A 19,397-nucleotide genomic window follows, 5' to 3' on the forward strand; every position below is an offset into this window, starting at 1 on the left:
TTAGGTTGATTCTGTATCTTTGCTAATTTGAATAGTGCTGTGATGAACATATGTGTATGTATGTGTCCTCCAAATTCAGAAAATGCAGAGAATACCTATGAAATACTACACAAGAAGGCCATGCCCAAGACACATAGTCATCAGATTCTCTGATGTCAAAAATGAAAAAAAAAAAATGTTAAAGGCAGCTAGAGAGAAGGGGCAGGTCACCTACAAAGTGAACTCCATCAGGCTAACAGCAGACCTGTCAACAGAAACCCTACAAGCCAGAAGAGATTAGGGACCTATATTCAACATTCATAAGAAATAAAATTTTAAGCGAGAATTTCATGTCCAGCCAAACTATGCTTCTTCAGCAAAGGAGAAATAAGACACTTTTTGAACGAGCAAATGTTAAGAGAATTTGTCACCACCAGACCTGCTTTACAAGAGGTCCTGAAGGAAGTGCTAAATATGGAAAGGAAAGACCATTACCAGCCACTACAAGAACACACGTAAGTACATAAACCAGTGATACTATAAAGCAGTCACACAAGCACATCTGCACAATAACCAACTAAAAACATGGTGACAGGATCACATCTGCACATATCAATACTAACCTTGAATGTAAATGGACTACATACCCCAATTAAAAGGCACAGAGTAGCAGGCTGGATAAAGAAGCAAAACCCGATGGTATGCTATCTTTGAGAGACCCATCTCACACACAGTGATACCCATAGGCCAAAATAAAGGGATGGAGAAAAATCTACCAAACAAACAAAACATAAAAAGGCAGGGGCTGCTATTCAAATGGGATTTTAAAGAAAGCATTGAGGCACTGCATAAAGAAGCACGTGAGTGAGATGGAAAAGGACAAGCTGTTTTGCAAAATCAATACCCGCTTTGAGTTGACAATGTTCTGGGATTTAAAGGAAAGGTTATGTATCAGTCTGCTTCAGGCAAACCTAAGAGCTCTGAATCTTCATTAAAACTGACTCTGTTCTGTAAAAGCATTCAGTGAATGCAGCAACTTTCACAGTGTGCTTTCAAACTGAAAATTAATGGGCCTGATAGAAAACCAATGGAAGAAATACAGGGCATTGTCCCCAGGTTGTTGTATAAATCCAGACCAACAAAGAATTTAAATGCACATTGAAGGCTACAAGTCCAGAAAAAAGTAGGACATGCAGCACATCTCCTTATTGGTGGTCTAATTGGGACTTGGGAAGTAGACGACCATAAGTCACAATGTATCTCAAACATCACCTATAATGGCACATTGTTATAGAGTTTCCAGTCCTCCATGATTGACATTGATGGCAAATCATTTCCACTAAGCCAGTCTTGTGGGAAGGCACGCAACTGAAGGAACAGGACATCAAAGCTATCTCAAAGTAAAGAACTAAAAACAATAAAAGTCAAATATGAAAAGGAAAGAACATTTCAGGGACTATAATATCACCAGAGCCAGGTGAAAAGAAACAACATCAAAGGAATCCATGACATATAATCATCCATACAGGAGGTTTTCAGGGAATCAGGTGGTAAGAAAAATTGCTAGTAGGCACTGGGGACTCCAGAAGTGAAAAGCACTAATCAAGAGAAACTACCTAGGCAGAAGGGTGCAGAGCTGTCATGTGGTTATGTCTGCATTTCTCATTTGAGTCACAGGAAAGGAAGTTTCTTTAATTAGGTGCATCTGGCAGGCATCAAGTCAAACAAAATCATAAGCTTCAGTCACAGGTAGTTCTCAGCATCAATTTCAAAGCAGTGGATTGCTGGTTCCACAGAATGAAGTAAAGACAGAAGAAGGGGGCTCCCTACCTACATGCGGTTCAATTCCCTTGGAAGTCAGAGTTGTGCTTCTCTGTGCGGGGAAGTAAGAAGCATCTATTGGTCAAGTATCATCCACTGGACCAAAATGAAGGCCACCTTCCATGCCAAGCTTTGAGGCATCCACTTAGAGATCCATCTCAGGAGTGGTGCTGAGACACAGGAGTCTGGAACCTTGTTCTTGTGATTGGTTCAAACATAAGTGAGAGCCCAGGTTCGCACCTAACTTGGGGTGTCACAGGTAGGCTTCTGAGGATCAGAGTTAAAATATCACCTCTGCCTCCTGTTGTTTAAACTCTCAATGCCTCCATTACCTTATCCCTAAATAAAAGAATAGGAATACTACAACTGGGGGCAGGTAAGAGAAAATAAGTGTCAGGTGTTTGGCACACAGTCTATTATAAATGCAGTAAGTTTTCATAGATGGATGCTACTCTAGTCAAAGCCAGATGGGATGAAGTCACTCTCTGGGTCAACAGAGCTGAATCAATGTGGCTGACAAATCCCAATTTAATATGTTAATTTGAAGTGGCTATTAACAGAGCTACCAGTGGAAAAATCTGGTTAGAATACTTAATGGGTATGATGTACATTATTTGAGCAATGGCTACCCTAAAAGCCCCGATTTCACCACTAGGCCATTTACATCATTTACATATATATATATGTATGTATGTGTGTGTGTATATATATATATATATATAACAAAATTATACTTACACTTCATAAGTTTATATAAATTTTTAAAAGGAGACAAATTTTTCAGTCAGTTATTTACCCTTGGTGAGTCAAGGCTACTTTTGACCCCATTTGCTCTTCACTCTGAGCTAATGGAGGCTCCAGCAGGTCCCGATTGCTTGGGTTCAAGTTGTAGCTTCATCCTTAACTGACTGTATCGTCACAGGCAGAGAAATGACAACAGCCATGATCCCACTTCATAAGGACCAGGGGGATTCGAAAAGCCAACTCAGTCAAAGAGCTTTGCCCAACACCTGGCACTTAAATAGTTATCACTGGAGTCACAGAAAGCCACCATCAAGGCAAGCAATCGCTTAACCCTGCAAGAAGTTGAATGTGCACCCATTATTCAAGAATGCCCACTATGGCCATTTCATCTCACCTCCATTCCAACTCTAACCTCGAACCTCATATAAAAAGAATCAGAACACAAATGTAAAATTGTCCTCAATGGTCTTTCCCAAGTAATGGAATATCCAATGTCTGTGCTAATACTCCACCATTTTATAGATTTCAAGGTGGAGGACCATCTGTATCATTTCATTTGAGCTTCACGAGCCAGTTATGTTTGTCTGCATTTTAAAGGAGAGAAAAGTTATGCTGATAGAGGCCAATGGCACAGGTGTTCGGAGGCAAAGCAGGGACTTAAATTCAGCTCTTCTCAGTGCTAAACTCAGGCCCCTTTCCATCCAGCCAAGGAAGAAAGGCAAGGCATGCAGGATTTCAGTTCTAAAATCCAGATTTGCAGACATTCTCAACAGTGAAAGAAAACAGTGATTGGATCATAATAATTTTCAACCACAAAACAAAATAAGAGTCAATGGCTTTGTTACAAAATAGCATTAGGGAAGTCCCCATCTGACCCTCCAGGGCCATAAGCTTGATGAGAATGTTCTGATATTGTGCTGGCAGGGCTGCAAAAAGAGCTGTCCTCAGAAATGCATAGGTTAGTGACGTTATGTTGTTACCAGCTGCCATTTGCAACTTTCATTCCAGGCAAGATGACGTAAAATGATTTCTGCTGTCCTCACAGACTCTGCTAACTCCTGTTCTTAGTAGGCAAATCTCACACCTTTTCAACATTAGTACAGCCAAGAATGAGTTCTGAATGATTTGAATTGTGAGGGCAAGTCAGGGAGTGGTGGGAGCAGAAATCCCTTACAATTAAAGACCAGTTCATTAATGCTTTCATACATATGGATTAGCCATTTTAAGTGAGGTGAAAAAGCAGCCTTGTGAATAGATTTGTAATATCAGAAACCTCATAAAAATTTCATGCTCCACCAGCAAGTGCCCTTGGTTTAACAGCAGTGTCCTTCCTCCCCTTGTATTAATTTCTCAGGTCAGAAGCCTAAAGAAGGCAAATATCACGAATTCTACCTCAATGCCCCCACAACTTATAATCAGAGAAGATGAAGATGGAGAATGGCTGTGGCTGTAGTTTGGAAGCACGCTTAGGAAAGGTGCCTTAGCGTCTGGACATCTAGCAGAGCCTGACTCTGCTCCTCACACCCTGGGCAGTGCCCTCTCATCCTCCTCCCTCTCCTGACTCCCAGGGTCCTGCCCTCACCCTGCAACCTCCCGACCTCCCAACTCACTGCTGGGTCCTCTGCCCTCTCCTGTGGCCACTACTACTTCCAGCCTCAAAACAAGAACTCTGCAAGTCTCTTCCAATTTTTCCCCCTTTCTTTTTACACTCTCACCCTCTCCTATCTTGATGGCTTCCATGACTTTCTCTAGCATCCATACAATGGGAACTCTATATATTTTTTTCCCCCTGGTTTCAGCCTTGTTCCCACATTGCAGTCCCAAGTAAGAACTATTTACTGACACATCCATCTTGCTCGGCCTGCTGTAGCCAAGCCCTAAAGAGGGTCCTTATGCACATTTCCCATTTTCTCTGAATTACCCAGAGGGGTCCTTTGACTCCATTTGCACCCTTGTTCCCTGCATTCAATTGACAACTGAACCCCGATCCTCACATAAACGTTTAACCCATCCTTTCATTCCCACTGCACAAGTTCAAGCCTTCACTTCTATTAGTACTTGATAGAAGATCTCTATTTTTTCATCTTTTCTTGACCGTAATATATGCCGAAGACTGATAATAATCTGTCTAAAATACATATCAGTTCGTATATACCCAATAATGCAAAATGTCTGCAAGTCTTCATAATCCAAACTGCTTAGCATCTACATTCTCCCCACATGTGTCCCCATGAGCATTTTCAGCCTTACTACCTATTACAGCCTCTAATGCATCTTATCCTGCAGCAAGCTGGATCCACTCTTCTTTGAACTCCTCCCCACCACCCAGGACTTCTATAGTGCCCTTCTCCCACATGTAAATCCAAACGATATTTCAGTGTCCAACTCACTAGAAATTCCGAACTGTTGTTCAGAATTTTATATGAACAATTGTTCATATAAAAATTCAATCAATTGCCATCCTCAATACTTCAAGCATTTTAATTAATTAAGTTCTGTCAATGCCCTTCAACCAAAGACTACAAAGGACACACCTGTAGTTGAACAAGTTGAGTTTATTACCCATTGCAGTTACAGAGACTGCACACCATAGGAATCGCGGAGTGCCTCAATTAGAAGGTGTTAGATGGGATTTACTATAGGATTTGAACTCTGGTTAGGTTATTTGGGGAGGTTTCACTCTGGAGTGAATGCTGGATGCTGTCAGAAAGCAGGAGCAATTCTTATCTAAAGAAGGGGAAGGCTAGAGCAAGGCCAAAGCTGTATTTGGTAAAGAGGAAGCTGTCACTCTACATACGTGACACTAAGAACTGAGAGAAAGTGGATACTTGGTATTTTGCGGGTTGCAGGGTGACCTTGTTTTTGTATTGGACAAAATTATAAAGTAGTCTTGTTTTGCCTGACTCTGTCATAGCCTCTGAATGGTCATATCTAATATCCGTATTATGTGGGATTGTTGATGTCCTTAAGTCCAACAGCAGACATTACGGCCCAGCTGTAAGCATCAGACCAGCTCCTAACAACCTCAAGGTCTACCTATAAATGCCAAGCAAGCTCCTGACATCAACGGCTGCTCTTCTTTTTCTCAGTTCTCAGCATCATCATGATGTCAGTACACAGACTGAAACATTCTCTAGAGCAGAGCACAGATTATGAAGAGCAAAGCAAACTCCCCCTTGCTACAGATGTAGCTGGGTGATCAGGATTCCATTTGAGGTCCCAGTGGTGAGGGTGGGCATCATATTTTGGAATACAGAAAAGGAAGGACAGGATTAGGATCCGGGGAATAAAGGTAATATATTCTATACAATCTACAACTCTCAAGAATAGTGTGATACACAGATCCGAAACTCCCTAGAGCATATTAAATATAAGAATGTCTTCATCGGCTGGGCGCAGTGGTTCACGCCTGTAATCCTAGCACTTTGGGAGGCCAAGGCAGGCGGACCAAGAGGTCAGAAGATCGAGACCATCCTGGCTAACACAGTGAAACCTCATCTTTACTAAAAATACAAAAAAATTAGCCAGGTATGGTGGCGGGCGCCTGTAGTCCCAGCTACTTGGGAGGCTGAGGCAGGAGAATGGTGTGGACCTGGGAGGCGGAGGTTGCAGTGAGCTGAGATCATGCCACTGCACTCCAGCCTGGGCAACAGAGCAACACTCTGTCAAAACAAAAGAAAAAAAAAAAGTCTTCATCCTGGTAAACTAGATAAAGTTTTCTGGTTAATAAAAGATGAAAGTTGTCCACTGTACTTATCCAAAAATGTAAAGGCACATGGGCCTTAGTGAGCTAAATGTCTTCAAATCTTTGTAGGTATATTTATTTCTTTATTGCTGTTCAATTACTATTAAAATCCTGACCATTAAGTCTCATCCTTGATCCTATTTCCAGCAAATATTGTCAGACTATTGATATTTTCACGTCTCAGTTTAACAGAAGGAAGCAGTGTCAACTGTGTCTTTTGGGACATACAGACCAGAAATGCAGCTCACATGTAAGGCATATGTAGAAAATACAAAAAAAAAAATATATATATATATATATATATGTATATATATATATAAAATCCTTACAAATATAATTTTCTTTCAAAAAAATTCACTTGGAAAAAGTCTACATTTCCTTTGGTTTACAGCCTATTACATATTTGGATGATCTAATTGAGTAACCAGCCCTTTGGTGAAGAAGAATGGGCAGAGGAACTTGGTTGGCAACTGTGCCATGTCTAGTCTGGGATTTCAACTGCAGTTGAAATGATGAGCATCTTAGATCTTACTTGTTAAAAAAAATCATAAACATATTTCCATGTAAAAATCCCCAATACCTTGTCCCTTAAATTCCTTAAATAGGAATATGTGAGGCACATTCTATAAAGGCAGGGTTAATTCAATTCCACAAGTTTAGAGGAATAACTCAAGTGCAAACTATCTTCCTTCCTATCAGGGAGTCCTTTCAATACTGGTCATGTATAGCTACTATCTGCAGAGGCCACCATTGTATTGAGAACACAAGCAATACCGTGGCTCCCACCTGCAGGGGAAATAGCACTCCCACCCAAGCGAGATCCACCTCATCCTGCTTGTAGCAGCTCCAAGTTCTCACTTTCTTCAGCAGATTTCAATTTGCAATTTTTAAGAGAATGGGTTGCCTATCGCTTAACACTGTCACTGGGAGATAACATTTCAGTAATTACTCAGTGCTGACATTTTATTATTTAATCTTAAAATCCCATCAGAAATCCCTAGCCTGATAAGCTACAAACGAAGTTTGAGAATAAAGCACCCAGCAAATCTGATTTGCAGTAATCAAAATGGCATTTTGTCAGATGGGAATTAATTATCAACCTGACATGATTTCAGTCTGCTGCCATTCTACGAAATGAGACCCGTTTGCTCTCTGTAAAGATGATCAGCCTTGCTGCTCCAGAGCTGGATGCCCAGTTTCACCTACTCTCACGAGATTCTTCCATTATGCAAACTGGCGATGAAGCCATTACATGCTCCAAAAGATGAAGACGAGAAATTTCACATTCGCAGACTTGTCACGTTCACCTCTTAAAATGTAAGTTCTTGCCAGGTGTTAAGATGCCTTTTTTATTTTACACAGTCACTTAACAATCTGAAGAAACATCCCCCCTGAAGGCAGTTTCAGCCCCCAGGTTCAATGAGAGGGCCCTGTCAGGACTCCGAGGCTCCACCTTGAGACTGCTGAACAAATGAAGGAATCATGTTCATTCCACGAACAGAATGCCCACGTCTTCAGGCTTTTCAAGGTTATTCAGGGGCTACTGCTGGACCACAGGCAATTACCAAGTCAAACGCTCCAAGTGGGCATGAATGTTTTAGCAGAGAACAGACGGAAGGAAAGTGGAACTTAAACAGGAGCGATTTCACCCCTGCATAGCTCGAGAATGCTGCTGGAATCTCCATGGAGGGAAAGAAAGAAGAGCTTTCACCAGGCCGTGCCAGGAAATGGGCTGCCTGCCTCTCATTTCATACTCTTACATGTAACTTTCCTCTCTTTTCTAATAGAGAGGAAAACTGAGTCCCAGAGATGCCTGTAAATCTCCTGTGGTTTTGGTCAGTAAGTGAGGATGTTAGAGAGGTTCTTTCTGCCACTCTTGGCCACCTGCCCCAGTGTGGAAAGAGAAACACCAGGCAGTATATTTTCTATTTGGTTGCCTCATACATGTTGAAAAACTCTAGTTGGTATTATTGAAAAACACTATTTATCTCTAACTCCCTTCAATTTTAAGTTTTAGAAATCAACCAACTATAAGAAAAAGTTTGGGCCAGGCACAGTGACTCAGGCCTGTAATCCCAGCACTTTCGGAGGCTGAGGCAGGCAGATCACCTGAGGTCAGGAGTTCAAGACCAGCCTGGACAACATGGTGAAAACATACAAAAATTAGCAGGGTGTGGTGGTGGGAGCCTGTAATCTCAGCTACATGGGAGGCTAAGGTAGGAGAATCACTTGAACCTGGGAGGCGGAAGTTGAAGCCTGGGCAACAAGAGCGAAACTCCACCTCAAAAACAATTTTTAAAAAGAAAAAGTTTGATACAATTAAGAAGAGATGTCAGAGGAGAAAGGGAGGAGAATATAAAGTTGTTTTCTGGTCTTACAATATTTGATTCTTCTTTGTGGGGCTCCACGGAGAGAACAGAACTCTCAGGGGACAGGTAATAAAGTGTTAAGGAAGTTTTTGTTCAGAATGCTGCTGAGGGGAATTCTCACATGTGTTACGACATCCAGAGCAGAGCTGGGAACAGCGTGTTTGTGAGTCAGTGCGTGAGTAAGCCTCTGTTCTTCCAGCACAATTGCAGCTTGTTTAGTTTGCAAACACAAGTTGTCTCAGTGATCCACATTCCCAATAGGTAAGGGCCAGCGCCACACTGCCTCCTCTCACAGTATGCCCAGCTCACAGCACGGGAGCCCGAATCCACATGGAAGAAAACTGGACCTTCCGAGGGGCAGCTATTCCTATCTCCACCCTTGCTCTGAAGGACAGCATGGGGGTCAACCAAGAAAAATATCCTCATGTCAAATGTAGAGGAGAAACTGCTTCACTTCAAAGTTTATGAGATCCAAAAATGTTACAGCGATAATTCATTTTGGGTGTCAACTTGGCTAGGCCACGGTTCTTAGATACTTGCTCAAACACTAATCTAGATGATGCTATGAAGGTATGTTTTAGATGAGATTAACATTTAAATCAGCAGACTTTGAATGAAGCAATGACTCTCCAGAATGTGGGTGGGCTGCATCCCATCAGTTGAGGGCCTTAAGGACAAAGACTGAGGTTTCCCAAAGAAGAAATAATTCAGCTCAAAACACAACACAGAAACCTCGCCCGAGTTTCCAGCCTGCCAGCTTCCCTACAGATTTTGGACTTGCGAGTCCACACAATTGCATGAGCCAGTTACTTAAAATAAATCTCTCTCTCTTCTCTCTCTCTGTCTCCTGTTTCTCAGGAGAATCCTAACTACTAACACTGTTACAAAGCAGATTAAGCAGCCCTATTCCCTCTGAATTTCAGAGCAGAGAGGAAAGAGGCACTTGGCAAAATATCAATTGCTTAGAAAATGAGGGAATTAAGAGTCTATGTGAAAAAAGGCTTTTCAACACCATTCAAGTGCCAAGTTGCATTTCTCAGTAGTAACTTTTTAAGTTATTCGTGAGTATGAGACGTGCCCTTTGGAAGTTCTGGGCCAGGCACTGGAGCAGCGAAACCAGGGACACCTGCATTGGAATCTGGGCTCAGCCCCCGTCCTGGGTGTGTGGCCGCAGGTATGTGACTGAACCTCTAGAGGCCTTTCAAACCTTGGTGTAAATGTGACACTAAAAAGACCAGAGATGTGAAGCACCCTGCTCAGAATCTAGAAAGATCAGTGCTCACTAAATAGTGGCTTAGTGTGATTGCTGCTGATACAAAAGCTATTAATAAAACATACTTCCTCCCAGCCCTAAGGAGGAGAGAGACACATACAAGGATAATTAATGTCCTGTTTCCAAGACCACAAAGGTGATATTGTAGGTGACTGTTGGATCTCAGAGGAAGGGAAACTGAGTCAGCTCCAGAAGTAGAAGTTTGTACAGCGAGGTGGGGTAATGGGGAGCAGGCATTCCAGTCAGAGGCCATTGCACCAGCAAAGCCAGGGTCAAGCAAAACAGATACTGGCCAGCCATACTGACTGGCCAGGGAGATATGTGGGGACTCATTGTGCTGGGAAGCTTTCTAAAGAGCCAGCTCGTGTAAGGATGGAGACATGCACAGAATAGGAACAAGAGGAAAGGGCTGCCCCGTGCATTCCTTTCTGAACACTCGTGGGTTGTGCACACACAAATTTTTGACTAGAAATCACTCACTTCTAGGTATCAAAACCTCCATAATTAAAAATCTGTAATGCAAATGCAGAAGGCATTTGGAAATTAAATGGTGAAGTTTTTAAATTCTTACACAGGGAGCCAGTGGTGTAACATAATGTGCGTCGAGTAACAATTTTAATAGATGACACAATTCTGAATGTATTGCGCTGTGCTTTTCATGCCCATTAAAATGAAAGAACATATTCTGTTAAGCACACAATAGTACAAGATACATAATACAGTAAAAGCTTTGCAAAGACTTACAGTAAATTGTTAAAAATGCTTAGCCTGTGATGAGATTAAGCCTGTTTTCAATCTTCTTTATTTTACTTGTTTTTTCCTCAATGAATGTGAATTGATTATGAAAAGGGGAAAGGGTATTTTTTTTAACCCTGCCAAGAGTAAATCTAAAAAAGAAAGTGTGTCATAAATGAGTGGTATTCACTTTTATTTACAAGTATACCATTAAGTATACTTATTTACAAGTATACCAGTAAGTATACCACTTTTATTTACAAGTATACCAAGATGCAAAAGAAAAAGTAATGGTCTTTTGAGATTGGTTTGAGATTGAGAAAAGGAAGATTTGCTGTCTAGGGGCAGTACCCACCTGGATCACAGAGGCATTTGTAGCTGGTGCCCACGCTGCGGCACGTGCCATGAGCGCAGGGGCTGAGGGCACAGAAGTCAATAAGCTGGGCACAGGTCGGCCCTGTGAAGCCCGAGCTGCAGCTGCAGGTAAAGTGTACCCCGTCCACATAGCAGGTACCATTGTTCTGGCAAGGAGACGAGGCGCACGGGTCCACCTTTTCTTCACAAGCAGATCCAAAGTATCCTGTTAGAAAACACACGGGAGCTTAAAACAATTAAAACACTTTTGCACATAATAACTAATCAACTGAGTCTGCTCTACTGTATATTCATAACCAATTCATTCATTCACAGCTCCCAGATATGCCACAACCCAACAAGATAGATAGGTTGTTTTTCTCACCTTTAGTAATGTAGGCTTAAAAATATTAAGCCCCACAATTCCATATTTATTGAAATATACAGTAAATGACTGTTTAGGAGTACATACATATGTGTACATGAATATATTTATGTGCACACATGTGTATATGTACATGTGTGTATACTCTAGAACGATACCAAAAATCAATTAATGATAATTTCCTAAAGGAATATGGGATTTGGATCAGCAGAGGGCTCTCCCCTCTTATTTTGTATACATTAACAGGGAACACATTTCTTATTTTACTTTAATAGATACAACATAATCCTGAATTTTAAAAAGTAAAACCATATAAACTAGTAAACAATGAAAAAGTCTCGTTTTCATCCCTGTCCCTTCGTCTCGCATTCCCTTCTCTACAAGCAGCCACTGTTAACAGTTTCTTGAATATATGCTTTTTTAAAAGTTGATTGTTGTAACAGAGAAACAAAAGTGATCTACCCATACAATGAAATACCACTCAGCAATTTAAAAAAAACTGATTGTATGGTACATTTTTAGTAGGATTTCTAAGATTTGAAAGCTACCAGGAGTTTTATAAAATGCTGAATAGCACTGAATTTTTTCAGAAGATGATTTTATATTTTATATTTCTATACTGCATAGAGAAATACCAAGTTGATTATGCCAATTTATGTGTAGTGCTTCACATAATTAAATCTGGGAGTACTGACACATGGTATGACATTAATGAACGTCAAAAGCATTATGCTAAGTAAAAGAAGCTAGGCATGAAATACTACATGTTATATAATTCCATTTGTAAGAAATGTGCAGGAAAAGCAAATCTGTAGATATAGAAAGTAGATAAATGGTTGCCTTGGCTGGGCCAGAAAGAGCGGTTCACTGCAAATGGGCATGAGAAGTCCACTGGGGCAGATGGAAACGTTTAAAACTTGGATTGTGGTGATGGCTGCACAACTCTGTAAATTTACTAATATGCTTTCAACTGTGCATTTCAAATGAATGAATTTTACAATGTATAAATTGTACACTTAAATAAAATTTTATGTAATATAAAGTTATGTAAGGCTGTTAACTCTTTCTTTTAAATATGGTTACTGTGTAGGTGATTTTTATCTTGTTTCCTGTGTATATGATTTAGTATTTCTCGTTAAAAAATTATACATGTGGATATGTGTGGGTCTCTACATCTGTGCATACATGTAGGTATATATATTTAACAATGCTTTGCATAAAAACTATACTTCTTTCAATACTTTAAGAGCAGTTTGGAAATTAAAGATTTTTCAAATTTTAGAAATAAAAGTTAAATAATTTTACTCACATATAGTTTGTATTCTAATAGTCTATTACACTTCTCTTGTTTACATTGAAGTTTATATTTACTCATCTTCTTATAGAACTCCTAGCAATACTGACAATTTCTGTTGTTGTTAAGGACACATTTAATATGTAAACAAACCAAAATAACACCCAGATTTAATTATGTGAAGCACTACTCATAAATTGGCATAATCAACTTGGCATTTCTCTGTACAGTATAGAAATATAAAATATAAAATATAAAATTATCTTCTGAAAAAATCCAGTGCTATTCAGCATTTTATAAAATTCCTGGTAGCTTTTAAATCTTAGAAATCCTACTAAAAATGCACCATACAATCAGTGTTTTAATAACACTTGAATTCTCCAAAAAGTTCCCTGGCAGGCTCAAGTAGAATATAATTCTACCTGTCATGAGAAACGTTCCATTTTACTCTGATTGAAAATAAGACACTGAACCATTTTTCAACATATGACAGGATTATATGTTACCATCACTGTTTAACATGATTTCAAAAATAGGATTTATAACTCGAATCTTTTCATTTTAGAAAATAAAATCATTTTGCTTAAAATATTAAAAGGCCCATTTAATTTGCTCAAGCGTGACACTAAAAGTCATTCAATATTTTTTTTCTCAATATGAAGGAATAATTTTGAGAAATGAATTGACCAAGCCAATCCACAGCTTGCATTTAGTTAGATAGTGACCCAAGATTGCATCTTATGACTCGAGGAGAAAAAAAAAGTGGTGGGGGTGGGTGGTGGCCAGTGGGAAGCACTGCAGGTTCTAGGTTAACCTTGTGGATGCACTGATTTCTTTACAAGAAATTCAGGCTCATAATAAATTCCACACCCAAGGCTGGGTACCAGTTTGCCAAAAACAGTAGCTCAAGGTGAATCAGGAAATTCTAAAAGTTAATGGTCAGAAATGGAAATCAAATTTTTTTATTTTTTTTATTTTTTTGAGACAGAGTCTCACTTTGTCACCCAGGCTAGAGTGCAATGGCGCAATCTCGGCTCACTGCGACCTCTGCCTTCCTGGTCAAGTGATTCTCCTGCCTCAGCCTCCTGAGTAGCTGTGACTACAAGAGCGCACCACCACGCCCGGCTACTTTTTGTATTTTCAGTTGAGATGGGGTTTTACCATGTTGGTCAGGCTGGCCTCAAACTCCTGACCTCGTGATCTGCCCACCTCAGCCTCCCAAAGTGCTGGGATTACAGGCGTGAGCAACTGTGCCTGGCCACAGAAATCAAATTTAAAAGGACATTTTGATTATTTTTGTTCCTCCAGAGGAAATGAACTAATGATGACAGAAGGTGACAGTTGAGAACTGTCAACTCTGTCAACTCTTTTAGCTGAGAACACAGAGAAGAGAAATGATCATAGGAACCGTGTCCTTGAAAACCCTGTGAGATTAGATGGGTGAGAACTTGGTGGAAAGAATATCTAGGGAGGGTCAAAGGTAAGAAAAATCAGGAACAAGAAGCTTCTACCTAAGTTAGGAGCATAAAAATGAAAATTACTTAGAACTACTAGAACCCAGTAGAAGAGTTACTATTAAATATAGTTCTCAGTGGAGGTTGATAATTAAGCATTGGATTATCAGTGTCATGGGTTAAACTGTGTCCCTCAAAAATTCATATTTTTTAAAATTAGCTTTCTCTGGTTGAGCAAAATTCATATTTTGAAGCCCTAATTCTCAATACCTCAGAAGGTAGCTCTTCAGAGACAGTGCCTTTAAAGAGGTGGGTCGGTTAAACTGAGGTTGTTAGGTTGGGCCCTAATGCAATCTGACTGGTGTCTTTATAAGCAGAGATCAAGACACAGAAAAAGACACCAGGAATGCCTGTGCACAAAGGGAAAGACCTTGTGAGGAAGAAGCAAGAGGGTGACCCTCTGCAGGGCAAGGAGAGAGGCCTCAGAAAAAAATCAACCCTGCCAGCACCTTGATCCTGAACTTCCAGCCTCCAGAACTAGAAGTAGATGAACTGCTTATCAGCCTCCAAAGCTAGAAAGAGATGTCTGTTGTTTAAGCCTATAGTCCTTGGTCACAGCAGCCTGAGAAGACTTATACAAACAGGGAGCATAAGGAGACAGGGAAGCGATGATTAGGATCTTGTGTGTGATTCTGTGTTCACCAGCCCAGCAATCTGAGTGGCCATGGCAAGGCCCCCTTTCTCCCATCATCCACTGCCTGTACCTGGAAAACAGGGCTGAAACTATTTTCTTCACAATGTCATTGTGGATTCTAAAAAATATATATATCAAACTTCCTAGTACGGTTCCCAGTCCAAGGCTCGATGAATGAATGAATTAAAAATGCTAATAATAACAGCAACAGGCCAGGCACGACGGCTCATGCCTATAATCCCAGCACTTTGGGAGACTGTGGCAGGTGGATCATGAGGTCAGGAGTCCAAGAACAGCCTGGCCAACATGATGAAATCCAGTCTCTACTAAAAATACAAAAATTAGCCAGGTGTGGTGGCGCATGCCTGTAATCCTAGCTACTGGGGAGGCTGAGGCAGGAGAATTGCTTGAAGCCATGAGGCGGAGGATGTAGCGAGCCGAGATAGCGCCACTGCACGACAGGCTGGGTGACAGAACAAGATTCTGTCTCAAAAAATTAAAAAAAAAAAAAAACAGCAACAGCTAACAGCCACTGGAGGCTGATTTGCATCACCTGGTTCTAACCTTTTAGGTGAATTATTTCATTTAACCCTACTATTATAGTAGGATGTAAGAACTATAATAGCCCTGTCTTACAAATGAGAAAACAGTGACGTGAGAATGTGAAGTAGCCTTTTCAAGTCTAAATAGCTAGTAGACGGCAGAGCTGGGACACCAAGGCCAAGTGCTTACACATCTCCTACACTGCACAGAAGAGAAGTGAATGACAAACCAATTAAGATGTTAAGATGCATGAGCAAAACCAGGACTTATGTTTCTATCCTGTTTGTGTCTTGGTGAAAGAATAGAAGCTTACTGATCAAGTCAAAATAAAGGAAAAAGTGAATTTTAGAAAGGCTACCACTCCAGCTTTATGTCAATATACTCAGATATAAATAGTAATATAAGCCACACAGAATAGTCCAAGCAGAAAGAAAAATGGGTAACAAGGAGACATAAAGGGCCATGGCTTTGGAGACAGCCAATATTTCAATAAGGCCAAGAGAAGTGTGGAAAATGAGCAATAGTGAGAGCACTGGTCAGGCCAGGTCACGACTGGTCTTACATGTTACACTTGGGAGTTTACATTTCATTCTGAGGCTACTGGATATCACCTATTTTCATTATTTATATCTCTAATTATAGGCAATGTGGAGAGTGGATCAGAGGAGGTTGAGACCGGAAGCATGAAACCAGTTGTTTACTCAAATAATTGAAGTTGTGAGGGCCAATTTGTAGCAATAAAGATAAAGAATGTGAAATATATTAGAGCATGATTTTATAATTTTATAAAATTGTCAAATCAGGGATCACTTGGACGGCAGAAGAATGGAAGAGAGGACAGAGCCCAGAGACACAATGTAACATGAGTCAAAATGCAAATGCCAGCAGGAGTCAGGTGGATAATGCTGATACGGAGAATGGATCAGGTGTAATACAATAGGGACTGGCAGGGCCTGTGGCAAACTGGAGAAAGCATGCCCCTTCCAAAAAAGATGGCCGCCATAACCTGCAGCCAGTTCGAAACATGGGGCCAGGTTCCATATCTTCTGAATGTTCAGGAAAAGTCTGAAATCCAAATTCCTGTTTGAGCCTTGTCTATTTTATTATTTTATTTATTTATTTATTGGAGATGGAGTCTTGCTCTGTAGCCCAGGCTAAAAGTACAGTGGTGTGATCTCGGCTCACTGCAACCTCCACCTCCTGGATTCAAGCCATTCTCTTGCCTCAGCCTCCCAAGTAACTGGGACTACAGGCACTTGCCACCACGGCTGGCTAATTTTTGTATTTTTAGTAGAGATGGGGTTTCACCATGTTGGCCAGGCTGGTCTTGAACTCCTGACCTCAGGTGATCCACTCGCCTGAGCCTTCCAAAGTGCTGGGATTACAGGCGTGAGCCACCACACCCAGCCAAGCCTTGTCTATTTTAAAGTATTGATAAATCATTTCTCCAGCAAATAAAACATATGTATGGACCCTGTGCATGTGGCTTCTCTGTGTGAGTTAATGTTAAACAGCTTTGAACCAAGGGGAATTGGATTTAACACCATCTCAGCCCACTAAACTGTGGGACTCTGGGCTAGTACTTAATCACCCTGACTTTCTGCTTTTGTATCTGTGAAAGAAAGATGTTAATGCCTACAATTTTCATTTCCTATGAAGCTTAACTGCAAAAATCTATGCAAAGCACTTGGCACAGTGACTCTTCAGTTGTAAGTGTTAATAAGAAGCAGCAATAATTATAATGTAATTTCCAGGTTTTCAGACTGGGGGACAATGTGGATAGTGTTGTTATCAAATGCAGTGGAAAATATACAGGAGGAGGCTGCTAGGGGAGGGTTATGAGTTCAGCTTTGTGCAAAGTGATTTGAAATGCTTTTGCAGTTGTTCCAAAGTCATTAAATATACAGAACTTGTGCTCAGGAGAGAGGTAGGAACTAGAATGTGGACTGGGAGCCATATGCACATGGGTGGGAACTGGATTCATAGGTATACATGACACCACTTGGGGCAAATGAACAGAGAGAGAAGAAAGTTCAAGGCTGGAACTCTGAACAACCCTAACACTTAGGAGCACAAGAAAGAAGAGGAAACCAAAAGCATGTCTCATTGAGAGACCTCTCCTCTTGTTCTGCAGCTCTCTGTGGATTTCCCTCTCTCCTAGCACCTACCACACCCTGTCTGCCTCCTCCATAACTGGTCTCTGATTTCCTCGAGATCAGGGAACATAACTTATGTGTGTTTTTATTCCTGTTGCTCAGCATGAAGTTTGGAAAATGGTAGGCATTTGACCAGGGACAGATAAATGGACATACAGGCAGACAGATGGATGGATAAATAGACAACTAGCTAAGTTTCAAGAAAGAAAGAAGGTACAGGTTCTGGTCAGGAATTATAGATATAGATATAGATATAGATACAGATATTCTATATATAGAGATATTCTATATATATATATACACACACACATATATATATATTAAAGAAGAGAAACCAGGAGAGAAAGGTGTCACTGAAAACCATGGAAGAGAGAATGTGAAAAAATGGCACTGACCCTTGCCGAACAAGCCCGCGCCAGCCTCCTGCAAGATGAGAGATGGCACGGAGCAAAGGAAGCTAGCACAGCCGAGGCCATTCTAGACCACTTGACCTCTATCAGTGTGGCCAGTGACCAGCTGAGCTTGCCCAAATTGCTAATGCAATGTACAAGGATGATGAGCGAAATGAGTGGCTGCCATTTTAACCACTAACTTTGGGGGGTGGTTTGTTATGCAGCAAAAGCTCTTGACTGATAAAATTAATAGGAGCTACAGGATTGTATCTATGTGGGAATGTAGGCCAGAGGGAGCCTTTGTTTTGCTTTGCTTTACAGAACAGACTTGAAAGAGTAATTGATCATACACTACAGGAAAATTTCACTAAAGAGATGATCAATAAATGTTTGTTGAATTTAATATCAAAAAGTTCCACTGCTGTTGAATCAAGGATCCTGTGTTTTATTATTATTAATATAATTTTGCTTTTTCTTATCAATTCAAGAAAATATAATGCAGGATGTGAATGGAACTAATACTTAATATTTTCAGAGTCTGCCAGCATGCCTTAGTATAAATACTGAGGACAGAATACACTTTTGGCATATTATCCAGTCTAAAAAAAGAAAGTGGAAAATTTCACTAAAGAGATGATCAATAAATGTTTGTTGAATTGGATATCAAAAAGGCCCACTGCTGTTGAATCAAGGATCCTGTGTTTTCTTATTATTAAAATTTTGCTTTTTCTTACCAATTCAGGAAAATATAATGCAGGATGAGAATGGAACTAATACTTTATATTTTCGGAGTCTGCTAGCATACCTCGGTATATACTGAGGAGAGAATACACTTTTGGCATATTATCCAGTCTAAAAAACAGAAAGTGGGATATAAAATGCCATTCTGTTACAAAGAATGACAAAGCAAAAAGAAAATGAATGCAAGGTATATCTGAATACACTTTGTAGAGATGAATGTGAGGTAGAGCAATTAGGAGATAATTTTCCTGGCTCACATGATTATTAATGACCACTAGAAAAGGAATTCCAGACTTAAATGCTGAGTCAATTTTGAGATGCTATTGCTTTAACTAGTAAATTCTCCATTTCCTTCTATCACCTAAGCTATTGTTATCTTTGTGTTCATATGACATCCTCTTGCAAATGACTCACATCTCCTTCAGCCACCCTCTAAGTGACTTTCCTAAGAGAAGCAAGAACAGGTTTTATAATTCAAAGAATGCAGAGCCAGAAAACCAAAGTTTGAATCTTCTTACTACCATGTGACCCGTGTGACCTCAGGCTTAATCATTTTTTCTCTAACTTTCTTACCTACAAAATGGTGTTGGCGCCTACTATGAAGTCAAGTAAGATGACACATGTGCTCAATAAATATTGGATTTTTCCCCTTTAAACGGTGGTTCTGGGGTAATCTCAAGTTGCCTGTATACTCAAGAGTTTGTGGCTAGAGAAACGA

The 19,397-nt window shown here is 40.4% G+C and overlaps 1 protein-coding gene across 1 annotated transcript in view; it reads right to left on the reverse strand.

The window, feature by feature from the left end:
• DNER (delta/notch like EGF repeat containing) overlaps positions 1 to 19,397 on the reverse strand; it is a 363,927-nt gene that overhangs the window by 80,102 nt on the left and 264,428 nt on the right. The window contains exon 8 of the mRNA XM_015111281.3: positions 11,022 to 11,246. Within this exon, the coding sequence (XP_014966767.3) occupies positions 11,022 to 11,246 (225 nt within the window). The remainder of the gene's footprint in view (positions 1 to 11,021; positions 11,247 to 19,397) is intronic.

Source organism: Macaca mulatta, chromosome 12, assembly GCF_049350105.2.
Source record: "Macaca mulatta isolate MMU2019108-1 chromosome 12, T2T-MMU8v2.0, whole genome shotgun sequence".
NCBI lineage: Eukaryota > Metazoa > Chordata > Mammalia > Primates > Cercopithecidae > Macaca > Macaca mulatta.